This window comes from Hemicordylus capensis, chromosome 1 (assembly GCF_027244095.1).
Source record: "Hemicordylus capensis ecotype Gifberg chromosome 1, rHemCap1.1.pri, whole genome shotgun sequence".
In the NCBI taxonomy this organism is placed as follows: Eukaryota; Metazoa; Chordata; class Lepidosauria; order Squamata; family Cordylidae; genus Hemicordylus; species Hemicordylus capensis.
In genome coordinates, this window is record NC_069657.1 from 394,211,272 (window position 1) to 394,229,966 (window position 18,695).

The following is an 18,695-nucleotide window of genomic DNA, read 5'->3' on the forward strand; positions in this document are numbered from 1 at the left end:
CTTTTAACCTTGCAATTTATCTTGATGTAGCATCATCTCATACTGCGTGGCAATTGTAAACCCCTCCTGTATTCTACCAAAGGAGTCGACACCAACTCAATGACACACTTTACTTTAGTAGGTAGCACTGATTTTAAAAAACAGGTCAGAAAAATAAACTGTATCCCCCAGAGCTTTCTTTTGCCCTGAAAAAAAACACATAGGTTATTTCAGTAGTAATTTTGTGAAGATAATTTTACTGCCTGCTGTGTGTCCAGCCAAATACTTCAGCTGATAAATGGGGTACTTTGGGACTGAGCCAAAACTGTGGCTGATAAATGGCTGATACTTTGGGGTGGAGCCAAGGTTTTCCGTACTCTTCACAGCTGTTCGCCCTTCTTAAATTCTTGCTTAACCTAGGGAATAAAATGGCTTCTGGTATCTACAGCCTGTCCTGGCAAGAGAACTAAGTACATACTCCACCCACGTGTCAAAATGAGGATTTTAACAATTTATACTTTTATCCTTTCTCTGCAGATGCAGATGAATGTCAGCTTTTTGGACAAGAAATATGTAAGAATGGCTTCTGTTTAAATACACAGCCAGGCTATGAGTGTTATTGCAAGCAAGGCACATACTACGATCCAGTTAAACTCCAGTGCTTTGGTAAGTACGCAAATTGTACTGTGTCCCTTCATTCTTTGAATTGCCAACCAGCATGGTGGAAGAGGAACAAGAGTCTACCTAATTCTTACTCATGGACGCTTTACACACACAAGTTGACTGCTTCTTTTCTCCACATGATCTTTCCCAATTGGCTCTGGTTACTTGCAGAAATGTCATTGTGAATTGAGCTGTACATGGATATGGCTAGCAGCAATTTCCTTGATTGCGGTGTCTGGAAAGAATACTATTGTGGTTACAGAAACTGCTGCTGGCTTTTTCTGGCCATATGTACATACAGCCAAGTTCACATTGATGTTTCTGTGTGGAATCTGATTGGGGCACAGGAGTAGGTGGATCTCATACAGTGAAAAATAAAGAGAAGTTGATTGCATATGAAATTGGCCCTTCATTCCTATAGTTTGCCACTCCAATAGGACAGCATCATGAACATGACAACAGCAACATGATCCAAGAGCAAAAAGACTAGAATTAACAATGGACGATACCACACAGAAGCTGCTAGTCTCTGAAGTCATGTTTTGTTTATGAACCACTATAAAATAAAGACAAGCAAAATAACTTTGGTGCAACCATGGCAGTATGTCCAAGTCAGCTGCCATCTTTCATGCTGAAAACTACCACCAGGCACTGGTGAGAGGAGCAAAACTGAGTATGTGCTCACTTTTTCTTAGCCCCATGTGCTTACTAGCAAGGATCATTGGGAAGTGCCAGAGGTGAGGTGGCTTCACCTGCACTGAACTGGTGTGTAGCTTTTAAATGCCAAGAAGCAGCCAGTGTGGATGGATGATGTCACAAGCTCATGCTGGGTTCTTGCCATTCAGTAGTCATGATGCAGCCCCAGATGCCCCCATGTCCCAGTGACACCCATTGGAAAGAGGATGGGGTCTCCCCATTAGTTGCTGCTCTATGGCTGCCAAGTACAACATTCCACCACCACATAGCCACAGTTGTAAAAACAATTGTAATACCCACTGCACCTAGTTTGACCTTGTTTAAGCAGGTGTCTCTCTGAGACAAGAAATCTTGGCCAGGATGCCAAAATGCTGAAGTTTGAAGCGAGAATGCTGGTCTAATGGGAATTCAGCTTATATCTGTTTTTTGACAGGCCTTATGTGGGATTCTTATCCCATCCAAACCCAAGCATCCTTACAAGAGCTGGGCATAGACTAACCCTCAATTCTTTTTTGGACTCAGTATCTGATTCTGTTTGTTGAAAATACATCTGAGAAAATGAGCTTTTTAAGCACTCATGTTTTCCAGAAATGGGGGCTGATATGCAAATATGGAATAGCAATTCATACTCTTGACGATCATAAATGTGCTTCTGTTAGTCTGCTGCCTACTCATTCATTTTTGCCGTTTGACTGAAAATTATTCCTAGTCACAACCCTGACTTCTGCAGTTTAAACAGAAGACTATTCTGTATGAAACAACATAATAAAAGGAAACCACAGTAAGAGACCACCATTCACCTTGGGTCCAAAGAACTTAATTTTCCTGATATAAAGCCACATTTATTCATTTTCATTTCATTTCTAAACCGCCCCATGCAGAGGCTCTGGGCAGTGTACAGCTAGTTTAAAAAACATAAAAACAAACATCATTTAAAACACACTACTTAAAACAATATAAAAACAATTTTAACACAATTTAAAACCAATTAAAATACTTTAAAACAATTTTAAAACCTTGGAAGGCCAGGCCAAACAAGTAAGTCTTTAGGGCTCTCTTAAAGGCGAACAGAGAGCCTAAACTGCGGATATCCGCTAGGGGTGCATTCCATAGGCCAGGAGCAGCTACAGAGAAGGCCTGGTTCCGAGTCACCACCAGACGTACTGGTGGTAACTGGAGACAGACCTCTCTAGATGACCTCAATGTGCCATGGGGATCATACAGAAGAAGGCGCTCTCTTAAAGTAGGTCAGACCCAAGCTGCTCAGCACTTTGTATTTTGCTCAGAAACATATCGGCAGCCAGTGCAACTGTTTTAAAACCGGCATAATATGGTCTCCCCGGGTTGCCCAATCTAACTGCCGCATTTTGAACTAACTGAAGTTTCTGAACTACGTACAAAGGCAACCCCACATAGAACGCATTGCAATAGTCAAGCCTGGGAGTCATCAGCTAATGCACCACTCTTTTGAGGTGGATGCAAGGATTCTTCAAGGAATGGATGCAGCTGTCAAATCACCTGATGGAAATCACCTGATGGAAACCTGGCCATAGCCTGTACCTGAGATACCAGGGTGAGGCCTGGATCCAAGAGCATTCGCAAGCTGAGTACCTGTTTCTTCAGGGGGAGTGTAACCCTATCTAGCACAGGAAGATCTAACACACCCCTCAGATTCTGATCCCCCACAATAAGCATCTACATCCTGCATGGATTCAGCTTCAATTTGTTATTCCTCATCCAGCCCATTACTTCCCCTAAGCAGGCATTTAGAGGATGTGTGCCTTTACATCATGATGATGATGATGATGATAAATAGATTTGGGTGTCATCAGCATACTGATAACACCCTGCACCAAATCTCCTGATGACCTCACCCAGAGGTTTCATGTAGATGTTAAAAAGCATTGATGACAGAATGGAGCCCCGAGGGACTCCATATAATAGCTTACGTTTCGAAGAGCAACCAACATCAAGCTCCACCATATGGAATCTGCCTGAGAGATAGGAGCGGAACCACTGCAAAGCAGCATCTCCTATCCCCCAACTCCCCCAGGCAATTCAGAAGGATACCATGGTCAATGGTTTCAAACGCCGCCAAGAGATTTAAAAGATCCAGCAGAGTCATACCCCCTCTGTCGATTCCCTGGTACAGGTCATCCATCAGGCTGACCATGGTAGACTCAACCCAATAGCCCACTCTAAACCAGTTTGAAATGGGTCTAGATAATCAGTTTCCTCCAAAACTGCCTGGAGCTGGTTAGCCACCACTCTCTCAATCGTCTTGCCCAACCATGGGAGCATGTTTACACTCTTATTTTTTCTCAGTAAGCTACACAGTAGTACAATTAAGAAATAGGAAGTTGATTTCTCTGTCATTGCAAAGATCAGGTAGCTTTTGGTCTAGTGTTGCAAGCAACCTCTTTACCCTTGTTGTCCATACATGCAGAATGATCATATATGCAGTTTCCCCAAAAGCGCTTGTCAATAAGAATGCATAGGGAGCAGCATGAACGTTACTGTGCCAGGAAAAATCTATGGATCATCATCTAGAGCAGAGCTGCTCAACTTCGGCCCTCTTGCAGATGTTGGCCTACAACTCCCATAATCCCTTGCTATTGGACACAGTGGCTAGGGATCATGGGAGTAGTAGCCCAAAAACAGCTGAGGGGCCTAAGTTGAGCAGGCCTGATCTAGAGCATTCATCAACATATTGGTATGTGAATAAGACCAATGAATTGAATGTTCTGTCATTTTCTGTTGGTACACAAAGAGAAGGAAGTTCTGTCGAAGCCCACTGGCCCGAGCAATTATTGACCAGTTTCCACTATGCCATTTTTCTACAAGTGCCTGAAAGGATGGTGACTTATCAAGTCCAGGTGTTCTTGAATGAAGCTGATTACCTAGATCCATTTCAGTATTGTTCCAACCCTATTTTGGAAATGATTCCATAGGATTATGGTCTTCAGCAGGAGAGAGTCAAGGAACATTACCCTTTTGATTCTACTTGACTTCTTTTTGGCTTTTGATACCATCGACCATAATATCCTTTTGGATTGCCTTTCCCAGTTGAGAACACCACATTGTGGAAATCTAATTATAGGTTTCAGAAAGTGGTGCTGGAAGACTGTTATTCCTCCCCATGGGGGTCTATTTTGTGAGGTTCATTAGAGTACAGTTTTGTCCCCCAGGTTTTTCAACATGTACACAAAAACCACTTGAAAAGGTGGTCAGGGGGTATGGAGCTCAGTGTCATCAGCATACTGATGATATCTGGCTCTAGTTCTCCTTTTCATCAAATCTGGGTGAGATGATGAAGCTCCTAATAAGAGAAATAAACTCAAGCAGATAAGATAGAATTGGCAATGAGAGATCCAATGATGACATCATCATCATCATTATTAGCAAATAAATCCAAGAAAAATTATAGGAGGCAGAAAAGTCTTGGTTAGGAGGCAGAAAAGTCTTGGTTAATATTGAAAGCAAGCATATTCCGGTCTTGTAGAAAACTATTCCAGTTTCAGAAAAAGGATGCAGAGGCTATGTGTTTCACTCCCAAATATGTTTATATGAAATTACTAAGAAACATGATTATCCAAACATAGCACAAATGGAAATTGATGGCACTTGGGGCTGTTTCCACACATTTAGCAATTAGTTTGAAAATATAGTAAGTAAATTACAAACTAATGACTTATGCCCTCTCCTAAAGTGGCCGTTGAGACAGCTCAGAAGAACCAATAAGGAATCTAAAGTCTAGCATAACCAAGCATCCCATTTATATGGGACAAAATAGCCCAGAATTCTTACAGAATTCTTTGACATTGAGACAATCCAGTCAAATGTAGGAGAAAGAGCCAATTCCAATGGGCCACCTCCAGCATTGGTCAAAAGGTAACATAATTGCATTATTTTAACCTGGTCAGAGTGAGATACGCTTCACAAAATGTTATGAAATGTTTCTTAAGAATTAATATCTAGGCATAGTTAATAAAAATTTTAATAAGAGAAAGCAATTGCTTAAAGGCAATAACATTAAATTTCTTTTCCCATTTTTGTTTGACAGATAAGTTTAGTCTATCTGGTTCTTGAAGAATGTTACAAATTTTTTGCTAATAACTCCTTATGGTCAGATATTAAGAAGTTCTCAAAGAAAATGAAAGGTCTATAAATATATTGAGTTTTTAAATGTTTTTGAATATGATGTCTTAATTGAAGATATTGGAAAAATGGGGTAAAGTATAGTAGGAATTTGCAGTAATATCTGCTAGTGTGGTGGATTGTGCGTAGTGGAATATTTTCCTTTCCTTACTCAGGCCAGGTTAATGATTAAACTCCCTGACTAGTCTAAACCAGTTTACAGCACAAGGGAGACTTTAGTGCTGAATAATCCGTTTCCTGTGCTCTGAGAAGCAGACTGGCTGGTTTAAAAATCTTTAACTTTTGAGACCCGAAAGCTAAGAAAAAGATTCTGGTAAACCCAGAAGTTCTGGTAGGTTAATCTCGCTGCCATCAAGCACTCTAAGGCTTCCTGAGGTCCAACTGTTGGACTAGAGTGCTTTAGTCCAGTCTCTGTAACTGAGTATTGGGCAAATACCACAAATATACTCCCCCTTGCTAACAAGCAAGGATAAGGAAAAACCTTTCCTTCCCATGCGTTTTGCCTGCACATGGAATTAATTATTAATTGGCCAAGCTCACCTTGAGACATGTTCTACACCAGAGAAATCCACCTTATAGCCCCACTTGGGTTGATAACCAACCCGGGAGAGGTTTGTAAAACATAAGGAATGGTGGTGGGGGGGGGACTTTTATTCAAATACTGCAGATGGTTCTGTCTGAGGCTTTTTAGCTTTTTAGATACACGTAGAAATACTTAATTGGTTACAGGAATACCTCAAAAGCACCCAGATGGTTCCGGGGCGGCACACATGGAACTCTTAGTTACTCAGTTGCAAAGAACAGATATTTAGTAATATGCAAAGAAACACGCACAAATAAATATAAATTCCTGATGCGATCTGACTAAACAAACCTTTCCTTACACTAAATTCCCGAAACCATAAGCCCTGGCTTCTTCCCTTGAACTCACCAAATTCCTGATGAGAATCAAGTCTCCTGCAGATCTCTCACCCTGAGAGATTATCCTGCAGCCTCCACCATGAGGCAGCCAACCTCATGCTAGTCCGCACTCTCTGCCCAGACTTCCTTTCTTGTTCCCAGAATTCCCCCTGTGTCTCTCATGTCCAACCCTCCTGGTGGACTGATTCGTTGAGTCCTAGAGGTCACCAGCCTCTCAGTCAAAACAGGGGTTCCCTTCCTGTTAAGCCTCTAGAGGGAGGGGAGACTGGTCACTATAGCTAGTATGATTTGTTCGTCACATTTATATACTGCCCTGTATAAAATCTCAGGGTGGTTTACAATCCAATCAAAACCTTAAAATCACATAAACAGATTAAAATTACCATGAAATAAAACTTTAAAACACCATCTTGATATGATTGTGCCATCTTGAATAAATATCTGGATATTTTATTTTCAAACCATATTCTGAAATCGCCTACATCTCTTACTCTATCAAAGCCAATAACATCAGTAACACTGAAGTCACTGCAGAAGTTCTGGGAACCAAATATTGAATGTATTTGTCCTATATTTAAATATATATATTTTCTAGAGGGGATTAAATGTTTTACAGTGGTTTGGTTCACACAAACACAGCTACCTACACGCAATGAAGGGATGGATGCTCTGAGAACACACCCACCATTACGACATTAAAGGACGTGTGAACACGTTCTTGGAATGTCCTTTAATTATGTGTGAGAGGTGATTATCCAAATCACCCCTCTACACATGCTACAAAACTTTGATTAAACAATTCTGTAAGAATTTGGATGATCTCCCCTCACATATGATTACAAGAAGTGCTTAGAATTTGTTGATTTATTGGTTGATTGATGTTTTGTTTTTATTAGATGTTGATATTGACTAGCATGCACAAAAGTAACAGCACAAGTGGAAGCCATTTTCCTCATTCCCTTGCCCTCATGGCAGCTGCTAGAACCTTCTGAAAAGCCATTCCTGGGGATGAAAGCATCAGATGTGGCATGGATGGCTGCTGGTGGAGGAATGTCAAGAAACCAATTTGGAGATGTCTCACAGAAGGTGTGCCTGCTCAGTTTCTGGACATTCTCTCTCCTCCTGCAGCCATCTGCACCACATCCAACCTCGATTAAGTCATAAACCTTGGCTATGACTTCTCAGGGGCTCTGGTGGCTGTAGTGGAGGGGCGGGAAATATGGCTTCTGCTTGCACCATTGCACAAGTGTCACTGTGAATGCTAGCTATTGTTTTGTTTTGTGAACTACTATGAGATGTTATGAATAGTGGAATATTGGGGTATTTAAAATAAACAAAAATAATTAGAAAGAATGCTCACTGAAAAATCTGTCCCTTTCCAATGAGGCAAAAATTCTTTTACCTATGTAAAAACTGGATATTAATATTCCTTTTGTGTATTTTTCCATTTGAAAAGATACAGATGAATGTCAAGACCCCAACAGTTGTATTGATGGCCAATGCATCAACACTGAAGGATCATACAGTTGTTTCTGTACACATCCAATGGTTCTGGATTCCACAGAAAAGCGATGCATCAGACCAGCTGAGTCAAGTGGTAAGCCTTTGTACAAGCATTGCAATGTATGAGGTTCAAGTACAAGAGCATGTACTGCAAATACTTCTCTGTTCTTGAAGGCAGACAAATGCAGGTTTCACAGATTTGTGAGCACTGATTATTGTGACAGCAATCCATAGTTTTTCAAGTCTCCAAATATGTGTAGCCCCATTCTCTTCATTGTTTAAGAACACTCCATATGTACTTATCCATGTTTCATAATTTGAGCATACACGTTTCATGTTTCATAGATGTTTAACAGATATTCAAGTATTTGTCAGCATTGTGGGCACAATCAATTCATATATGGGCTATTCTCACGATCAGCAAAAATCCGCTAGCCTCCGCTAGCCCGATTTTTGCTGATCGTGAGAACCACCGGGCTCGGCTGCGAGCCCGGTGGTTCTAGAGCGGGTAACCCGCTCAAGTACCCCTCCCCTTAGCCCAGGTTTGTGGAGCAAGCGCTCCACAAACCCAGGCTATCTGGTTGTGAGTAGCCGTGGTGCAGCGCCGTGGCTACTCACGAGTAGACCCCCGGAAGGGAGGCGAAAAGCCGCCTCCTGGCTCCAGGGGTCTCCCCAGTATGCCTTGTGCACTCGCGCAGGGCATACTGGGGCTTCTGGGGGCCACGCGGCCCCTGAGTTCCCCAGCCCTGGCCGGCTCCGTCACGGAGCAGGCAACCGTGTAGGTGGCCGATCCGGCTGCCCAGGGCTCCCTCCCCATTCATGTGCAGGGACAGCGGGCTTAGCCCACTCTCCCCGCGCACCCTGCTGAACCGGGTCTAACTGATCGTGAGACCTGGTCCATAGAGTGCCATGATGCTCAGTGTATGCAGGTGCTTACCCACTTAGCTCTTTGGTAAGCCTTGTGGGCTTCTAGGGGGCATCTGGTGGGCCACTTTGTGAAACAGGACGCTGGCCTTGAACCTGATCTAGCAAGGCTGTTCTTGTGAAAGGAGTGCGCAACATTTTTTTTTAATCCTGTGGCTGTGCATGTTATCCTGGAAGATGGGAACTATAGGGACATAGGAAGCTGCATTATACCAAGTCAGACCATTGGTCCATCTAGCTCATCTAGTATTGTCTACACCAGGGTTTCTCAATGTGTGGGTCCCCAGATTAATTGGACTTCAACTCCCATAATTCCCAACCCACGGCCACTGGGGCTGGGGATTATAGGAGTTGAAGTCCAACAACATCTGGGGACCCAAACGTTGAGAAACCCTGGTCTACACAGACTGGCAGCAGCTTCTCCAAGGTTTCAGGGAGGAATCTCTCTCAGCCCTATCTTGGACATGCCAGGGAGGGAATTTGAAACCTTCTTCTCTTCCCAGAGCGGCCCCATCCCCTGAGAGGAATATCTTACAGTACTCACACATGCAGTCTCCCATTCATATGCAACTAGGGAGGACCCTGCTTAGCAAAGCGGACAAGTCATGCTTGCTACCACAAGAACATAAGAACAGCCTTCCTGGATCAGGCCCAAGTCCCATATAGTCCAGCATCCCGTTTCGCACAGTGGCCCACCAGATGCCGCTGGAAGCCACAGGCAGGAGTTGAGGGCATGCCCTCTCTCCTGCTGTTACTCCCCCGCAACTGGTACCCAGAGGCACCCCGCCCCTGAGGCTGGAGGTGGCCTACAGCCCTCCGACTAGCAGCTGTCAATAGACCTCGCCTCCATGAAGTTATCCAAACCCCTCTTAAAGCCATCCAGGTTGTTGGCTGTCACCACATCTCGTGGCAGAGAATTCCACAAGTTGATTATGTGTTGTGTGAAAAAGTACTTGCGTTTGTTGGTCCTAGATTTCCCGGCAATCAATTTCATGGGATGACCCCTGGTTCTAGTGTTATGGGAGAGGGAGAAGAATTTCTCTGTATCCACTTTCTCCACACCATGCATGTTTTTATAGACCTCTGTCATGTCTCCCCGCAGTCGTCTTTTTTCTAAACTAAACAGCCCCAGGTGTTGTAGCCTAGTCTCATAAGAAAGGTGCTCTAGGCCCTTGATCATCTTGGTTGCCTTCTTCTGCACCTTTTCCAGTTCTACAATGTCCTTCTTTAGATGTGGTGACCAGAATTGTATGCAGTACTCCAGGTGTGGCCGCACCATCGTTTTGTATAAGGGCATTATAATATTAGCAGTTTTATTTTCAATCCCCTTCCTAATGATCCCTAGCATGGAATTGGCCTTTTTTACAGCTGCCGCACATTGAGTTGACACTTTCAACGAGCTGACACTTTCCTCCACGACCCCAAGATCCCTCTCCTGGTCAGTCACCAACAGCTCAGATCCCATCAGCATATACTTGAAGTTGGGGTTCTTCATCCCAATGTGCATCACTTTACACTTGCCAACACTGAACCGCATTTGCCACTTTGTCGCCCACTCACGCAGTTTGGAGAGATCCTTTTGGAGCTCTTCACAATCAGTTATGGATTTCACTACCCGAAATAGTTTGGTATCATCTGCAAATTTGGCCACCTCGCTGCTTACCCCTGCTTCTAGATCATTTATGAATAAATTAAAAAGCACTGGTCCAAGTACAGATCCCTGGGGGACTCCACTTCTTACTTCCCTCTATTGCGAAAACTCTCCATTTATACCTACCCTCTGTTTCCTGTCTTTCAACCAGTTAGCAATCCATGCATGTACTTGTCCCCTTATCCCATGACCACTAAGTTTCCTCAGGAGTCGTTGATGAGGAACTTTGTCAAAAGCTTTTTGGAAGTCCAAGTTTACTATCGCCTTGATCCACACACTTGTTGATACTCTCAAAGAACTCCAAAAGGTTGGTCAGGCAAGATTTACCTTTGCGGAACCCATGCTGGTTCACTCCCAGCAGGGCCTGTTCTTCTATGTGCTTTACAATTTTATCCTTGAGGATGCTTTCCATCAGTTTGCCTGGAACGGATGTTAAGCTAACCGGCCTGTAATTTCCTGGATCATCCCTGGATCCCTTCTTGAAAATCGGTGTTACATTTGCTACTCTCCAGTCCTCTGGTACAGAACCTGATTGCAGGGATAAGTTAGATATTTTAGCAAGGAGGTCAACATTTTCACATTTGTGTTCTTTGAGGACTCTTGGATGGATGCCATCCGGCCCTGGTGATTTGTTAGTTTTCAGTTTTTCCAGACAGTTTAGAACATCATCTCTTGTCACTTCTGTCTGACTCAGTTCTTTAGCCGCCATCCCCGAAAAGCCTGGTTCAGGAACAGGTATATGCTGTTCCTGAACAAGACCAGCTCTTCTCCATAGCAGCACCACTCCCCTTGTGCTACCTAGGCAATGTAAGAAACCCAGCTGGCACAGGAGGAGTTCAGGTTGTGGCTCCTCTCCACACTAGCATCAACTCTCAAATATGGAGTATGCCCTGGTATGGGGAGGAGCTCTCCAGTCTGGGATTCTCCTAATCTGCTGACATAATGCAAGTACTAGGGCTGTACTTCAACATGACCAAAGCCATATTAGATGCACCACACCTCTTGAACCATGCAAAGGCAGCCACTATCAGTGTGCCTTTCTCCATGCAGTACAGTGCACGTCCAGTGTTGAGGGTGGGCTTCTTTAAGAGAAGCAGAGTCCTGTACTGCCCTGGTGATGGCTGGGAGGGCACATGGTGGGAGGTGTGCAAGACATGCTGGGAAGCTTCTCGGAGGAAAAGCAGAATATAAATGTATGTATGTATGCATGTATAAATAAATAAATAAGTGTAGTTTTTATTCAGCTTCAAATTTGCTGAAGCACAGCCCTAGCAAATATTCAGCTTAAAGCCAGTGGAATTAGCCAGTATCTGAGACAGTGTTTAGTCACTGAGTGGAGAATTAATCTAGATTCAGTTGGGATTCCATTTGGATATGTACTAAACTTTTTTTAAAAACATTAGCCTTACTCATTAATTAAAAATTCTACAGCATTAGAAAACTGATTTCACTTGAGCTTCACAAAAATAAGCTTAGCTGTTCTTTTATTTATTATTATTTATTTATTTATTACATTTATATACTGCCCCATCCAAACAGCTCTCAGCAGTTCACAGCAGCAAAAACAAAACCCATGAATTGGTCATTTAAAAAACAATCAATACAAAACCATTTTTGAAACAGTTTTAAACCATTAACAATTAAAACATTTAAAACAATTTTAAAACCCTGGAAGGCCAGGCCTTCAGTTCTTCGACGTGGTCTCTGTCTTTTACACTAATGGCTATGCGCCTACGCAGAGCTCTCATCAGAACCCAACAGCTCAGTTCTCCTGTGTTGGGCAGGAACCCCTCTCCCAGCCGCTGTATGAGACTGTGCCACTCCTCATCCCCTCAGTCTTTCTTCGTCCACGCTTCAGTGAACATCGTGGAGTCTGCAGCTCGCCAACGAGTAGGATCTAGCTATCCCCCTGTTGTTTTTCTCCCTGCTTTTCATTTCTCTCTTATTTCTTTTTGTTTCTTGCACATAGTAGCGTTTTGTTCTTGGCATTTTGGGTTTTACGAGTCTTTCCCTTCTTTGGAGCTCCGATCCCGGTTGGGACGGAGCATGGTGGCCGGCCGACCTTCAGCGTTTATGCCAGGCACAGTGAGAAAAATGTACCTGATGCATATCTAAGATCCCTCATACCAAGTGTCTCTTGTGCTTGGGGGAATCCCACATTGTCGAGACCTGTCTTCACTGTCAGAGGTTCACAAAGCAGGGTAGCAAAAATAGGGCTTCTCACCTGTGTACAACCATGTGGGATCTGGCTCTCCATTCACCAGAAGCCTTATCGTTGAAGCATTCCATAAAAATGGCTTCATCTGTGACATCGGCGTGTTCGGTGTCTGCTCCTGTTGAGTCCGAAAAATCGGACTCGATACCGGTATCGGCACTTCCTGGTGCTATTCCTTCGACAGCTGTGAGTGAGCCCGTGTGCTCTGAAGATCCTCTTAAGTATTCTATGCCCGTAGTACTGAAGTCTTCCTCGAGTCCTGCAGCATCCATACCGAAGAAGAATAAGAAAAAGTCAAAGTTGTCTCGTGATTTGCCAGCGGGCAGACATCTTCCTCCTATACCGAAGAAGGCTGCGTCAGTTCCTACTTCGGAGGCTCCTGTGGCTAAGAAACCTAAAGTGGATCACCCTACACTGAAGTCATCGGTATCGGTTTGGCCTAGCTCGCTGTTGAACGAGGATTCTTTGAACTTGGTCCCTGCTCGGGTTTGCTCGAGTCGGGAACGCTCAGTGGCATCTGATGAGCTGGGGGGGGGCACGGATGGGTGCTCCACTCAGATGTTTGGGCCCTTCATCTGACGGCCTGGAGGGTCCTGCCGACTTCCCACTAAGACTCAAGGAAGTTTTGGTTGCTGCCAGAAAGCAGTCCACGCGAAAGTCTTATGGTCACAAGTGGACACGTTTCTGTTCCTTCGCATCGTTGCATAAGTTTGATGTGAATAAGGTCTCCAAGTTTTGGCCCAGTCCATGTCTAGATGGATAGTTTCCACAATTGAACTTTGCTGTCAGTTGGCTCATAAGCAGTTGCCTGCAACCATTAAGGCATATTCAGTTAGGTCAGTAGCGGCCTCATTCACATTTGATCGTGCACTCTCATTGGACGCCATCTGCTGGGCAGCTACCTGGGCATTGCCCCATTCGTTTATCCGTCATTATGCTATTGATACCAGAGCATGGAATGATGCTGCATTTGGCAGGAGTGTCTTGCAGTCACTTTTCAGTTGATGTACTTGTTTCTAAATAAATTATTCTGGCTGATTACAGATTGCTTCTGTTTTTCCCTCCTTCTTGGGTGCTATGGGTGTTATGCACCCATTAGTGTAAAAGACAGAGACCACGTCGAAGAACTACAGGTTACTCACCTGTAATGTTGGTTTTCTAGTGGTCATCTGCCCTTTTACACGCCCTCCCATCCTCCCCTGGGGTTCATTGAAGCTGGACTCCGTGACTTAGGGGATGAAGAGTGGCGCAGCGGCATATAGTGGCTGGGGGTGGAGTTCCCGCCCAAAGCAGGAGAATTGAGCTTGTTAGGTTCCGACAAGGTCTTTTTTAGTGTAAAAGGACAGATGACCACTAGAAGAACCAATGTTACAGGTGAGTAACCTGTAGTTTTAAGGGTTCTCTTGAAGGCCAACAGTGAACTCAAACACGGATTTCTGCCAGGAGTGCATTCCACAGCCCAGTGGCCGCTACAGAGGAAGTTTGGCCTACAGAGAAGGCCCACCTCTTACCACCAGACCTACTGGTGGTAACTGGAGACTGGCCTCTCTAGATGACCTCAACGTGCGATGGGGATCATACAGAAGAAGGTGCTCTCTTAAGGTAGGTTGGACACAAGCCACTCAGCACTTTGTATTTTGCCCGGAAACATATCGGTAGCCAGTGCAACTGTTTTAAAACAGGCATAATATTGTCTCGCCGGGTTGCCCTGGAGACCACTCTAACTGCTGCTTTTTGAACTAACTGAAGTTTCTGAACTACGTACAAAGGCAGCTCCACATAGAGCACATTGTAATAGTCAAGCCTGGTGGTGACCAGCTGATGCACCACTTTTAAGATATTGTGCTTCAGTGGATTGAGTTTTTGACATTGTGAAAGCGAGGTAACTATCATATGTCTGCTTTTTACTTTAGAACAAACTGAAGAAACTGATGTCTACCAGGACCTTTGCTGGCAACACCTGAGTGAGGAGTACGTTTGTAACCGGCCTCTTGTTGGGAAGCAGACTACTTACACCGAGTGCTGTTGTTTATATGGCGAAGCATGGGGCATGCATTGTGCACTTTGTCCCATGAAAGGCTCAGGTAAGGCATCTACTAGTGGTCTGAGGAGCAATTCATTATTAATTTCTTGTAGTGTTGTTTTGGGACCTGACTTTAGAATATGAAAAGTAGATTTTGATTTATCCCGCCCCCTGCATTGCACCTCAGGTCACAAAGGTTTTTGAATTTCATTACTTAGTGTTCTGGAGATGAGATCACACGCTACTCTAATCCAGAGTTGGCAGACTTGAGACGTGCAGGATCTATGTTTGTTTGACTAGAATTCTGTAGTCTACCAGGTGGAGCTAGGTGCAAAATGGTGGGGCAAGGGATGCAGATGTGCATTTAGAATTAAAGAAAAGAGTACCTTTGAGCACAAGAAGAAGTGTGACATAGAATTCATCAGTTCGGCCGTTAGATTACGTTGACTGTCATTATAAAAGGAACAACCCATTCTAACTTGGCAAAGAGGCACCTTTTAACGTGATGATTCTCTTTTATTTAGCCGGGGGAGAGTAACTGGCCCTATCCACCCCCAGCACAGTACCTCCAGTGACTGTTGCTGGGGTCTATCTTATGTTTCTTTTTAGATTGTGGGCCTAAGGGCGGTATAGAAATCAAATAAATAAATAAATAAATAAATAAATAAAATAGCACTATGTGCTGGACAGATTCAACCTCACCTGATCCACAAGGGCAGATCCTACTGACCAAGGGAATTTCAGAAATTTCCCATTAAAAAATGCTGATGGTGAAGCATAATGTCTTGTTCTGAAGAACACTCTCTGATGGTTGGATAGAGAGTAATAATAAATAACTGGCTGATTTCCGGCTGAGATCGCCAAGGCATCCTCTTGTGGTCTGCAGAATGTCACCTAGGTCTAAGATCCTCTGTTTGAGGATCTTCTTGGCTTGATTATACCCTAATAATGACAAATATTCTAAAGAGAAGCCAAGTGATGAAAGTTTTGCCAGCAGTGCTTGTGTCCAGGAAGATTGAAAGCTGTCGGCAACCCCCGGGAGGGGAGGGGGATTGATCTTAAGCCAGTAGTTGAAAATTAAGATCTATGCTTTGGATTCCACCTTCTGAAAGCTCGTTTCTAACCTGAGTGCAACATTAGAAGTAAATCTGGGGGCTCTGAATGCAGCTCTTATGAACTTAGATTGTACAGTTTCCAGTGATCTGTTGTTAGAATAGAATTTGGCAATGAACAGTTTTAGTGCTGCAGGAATAAGCTCTCCTCCTTTGGAGCAGAAAAATCTCAGAATTACTGATGTGCTCCTTTAAGCCTGTTGGGCAGTGTAATCCACATGGGCCTTCCATGACCCTATGTCATGAAAAACCACATCCACGTATTTAAAACTGTTAACCTGTTCAATCTGATGACCCTCTATAGATTAATTAAATTTCTTAGGCTTCTTGGCAAAGACCATCACCTTAGATTTCTGAAAATTAATAACCAGATGGTTATCCTTTTAGTAATTGGCCAGAAGCTTAAGAGCCCTCCTAAGTAGGTATCTGAAGGCCTACTGGTCTCATAAGCCCTACTGGGGTTTGAGAGATAATAGCAGCATAATCCACATACAGGTTAAACATACAGAGATGGTGCCCAAATGCACCCTTGTTTGACTCCTTTGCTGGAAGTTATTGGGTGTGAAAGTAAGCCTTGGGGGTTACATCTCACCCTTACGCTGGTGTTCTTATAAAGTTTTTGAATAAGAAGGAGTAATCACCTATCAGTGTTGGTATCCCTGAGTTTTTCCTACAACCTTGGCCTTGAAATTGAAGCAAACACTGATTTAAATCTACAAAGGCCACATATAAAGAGCACTTGGGCTTACTGCTATATTTCTCAACAAGATGGCGTAGTACTAAGGCATGATCCATAGTTGTGCGCTCCATTCTAAAACTAGCCTGTCCATCTCCCATGATGTGTTCTTTCTCCATCCAGTCTTGGAGCTTCCAATCAGGGGCGTAACTATAATAGGGCATGGAGAGACAGTTGTCTGGGGGCCCACCGCTTTGGGGAGACCCCCAGAGGCAAGTCACATGACTGACTCCCCCAGCTGCTCCCCCAGCTGGGCTTCCTTCAGGTGTATTCATCCTCCGAAGCTGATGTGAGTGTTAAGACCTAGAGCTACCAGAACAGCATGTCTTTCTCTCGTACCATTAAATGACTTGCATCGTCCACACTTTACAAAATGAGCTGAGCTCGGGGGGGGGCGGATTTTAAAATCTTGTCTCTGGGCCCACTACAACCTTGCTACACCCCTGCTTCCAATCTAAGTGTCTCGAGTAAAGCTTGCTCATGATACTGAGCAGGCTGATCGGGTGATAATTAGCAGGATCACATCTGTCCCCTCTTTTAAATATGGGGACTATTATAGCTACGCCCCAGTTTTTAGGTAGCCCAGTGCAGACTATGCATGTAAAGAGAGCTGCCAGCGCAGGAGCCCACCAATCTGCATTGAGTTCAATCATTTCAGGAGAGATACAGTCACTGCCCAAGGCCTTGCCTACTTCTAAACAATCAATACGTTCAGCTGCTGAGACAGGAGGCCATTCTGGGAGTAAATCATTATTGAACTCCAATGGTACTTGTCCTCCCACCTGGACCACTTAGAGAGCTCTGAAGTGTGATTCCCATATCTCCACAGGGACCTGGCTGGTCAGACGGGAGGGGCAGTTTTCCAAGTAGCCAGCTGTAATGTGCCAGAAGAGAGTTCCCTTCTCTTACTGACATAATCAGCCATTGCCAGGACACCCTTTGAGCCTCTCTTTCACTCCCACATGCTTGAGGTCTTTGCCTCTCATGAAGCCCTAACATGAGTTTATACAATCAGTTTCTATATGGTGCCGTTTCCCCTTCATTCCTCTACAGTTACTCATTCCTCCCCCCACCATAATTTTAAATGTGCTCCATATGGTAAAGATGAGGTACATCTATCAGATGTTCTAACAGTAAATATCAGTGTTGCATTTGCTGTAATTGTGCTTTGGTTTTATTATGTAGGGGTGTATTTAAAGAATGAATAACCGCAGAAATCTGAAAATAAATGCTCACCTTGTGGGTAGTGACATTTCCTCATACACTCAATTTTATAAACTCGCCTTGTCAGGGGCAGCCCTTTCTTGAGGCGAGGTGAAACAGTTGCCTTAGGTGGCAGATTACTGAGGCATCAGTAGGGCAGGAAGATGCCCCCCCACACCCCGGCTTTGGCCAGCTTTGCAAGAAGCGCCTCTCCTCACACTCCTTGCAAAGCTTGCAAGAAACACAGGGAGAGAAGAGGAGGCTGCTAGCAACCTTCCTTCCCTCTTTCCCCATGCCGCTTTCAAAACTTGCAAGACTTGGTTTTGAAAAGGGGCTGTTCCCACCAGGGGCATGGGGCACAGCAGCATTTGGTGCTTCGCCTTAGGCACTGTAATACCTTCAGCCACCCCTGTGCCTTGAGTTTCATGACAGTTCGCAATGTGGCGACCAATGCTACCAGTTTGAATGTGTGAACTCCACTACAATCTAAGCTATTGTTAGTGAATTTTGAGCTGGAAAGGGAGATGTTACTGTATGTGCTGCAAGTCAGTAATAAAGCACATCCTCGAACACAGCATAATACTCTGTAGCAGAAAATGTAGTAATATTTTCTGAAACAATGTTTGTTTATATTTCAGGCCAGATCTATCTATGAAATTGTGCTTCTTGATATTTTCTCTATGCCCCTGAGCTTTGAAGCTAGGGGTGTGTGAGACAGCTCAAACTGAACCTGTTCAAATTGACCCTGTTCATGTTCAGGCAGTCCAAGTTCAAACCAGACCAGCCCAAGTTCTAAGAACTGGTTTACAGGCCAGTTCAGGAGTATCCTTGGGAAGGGGAATCAAGCCCAGGCTGTCATTTGGGAGGCGGGGGGGCTAGCAAGAGCCCCTCTCACCTCCTCCAATATCTCT

The 18,695-nt window shown here is 44.1% G+C and overlaps 1 protein-coding gene across 7 annotated transcripts in view; it reads left to right on the forward strand.

The window, feature by feature from the left end:
- Window positions 1-18,695, forward strand: part of LTBP1 (latent transforming growth factor beta binding protein 1) — a 348,387-nt gene that overhangs the window by 299,325 nt on the left and 30,367 nt on the right. For all 7 annotated transcript variants that reach the window (XM_053303824.1, XM_053303841.1, XM_053303830.1 and 4 more), the window contains 3 exons: window positions 517-645; window positions 7,874-8,014; window positions 14,624-14,794. In XM_053303824.1, the coding sequence (XP_053159799.1) occupies window positions 517-645; window positions 7,874-8,014; window positions 14,624-14,794 (441 nt within the window). The remainder of the gene's footprint in view (window positions 1-516; window positions 646-7,873; window positions 8,015-14,623; window positions 14,795-18,695) is intronic.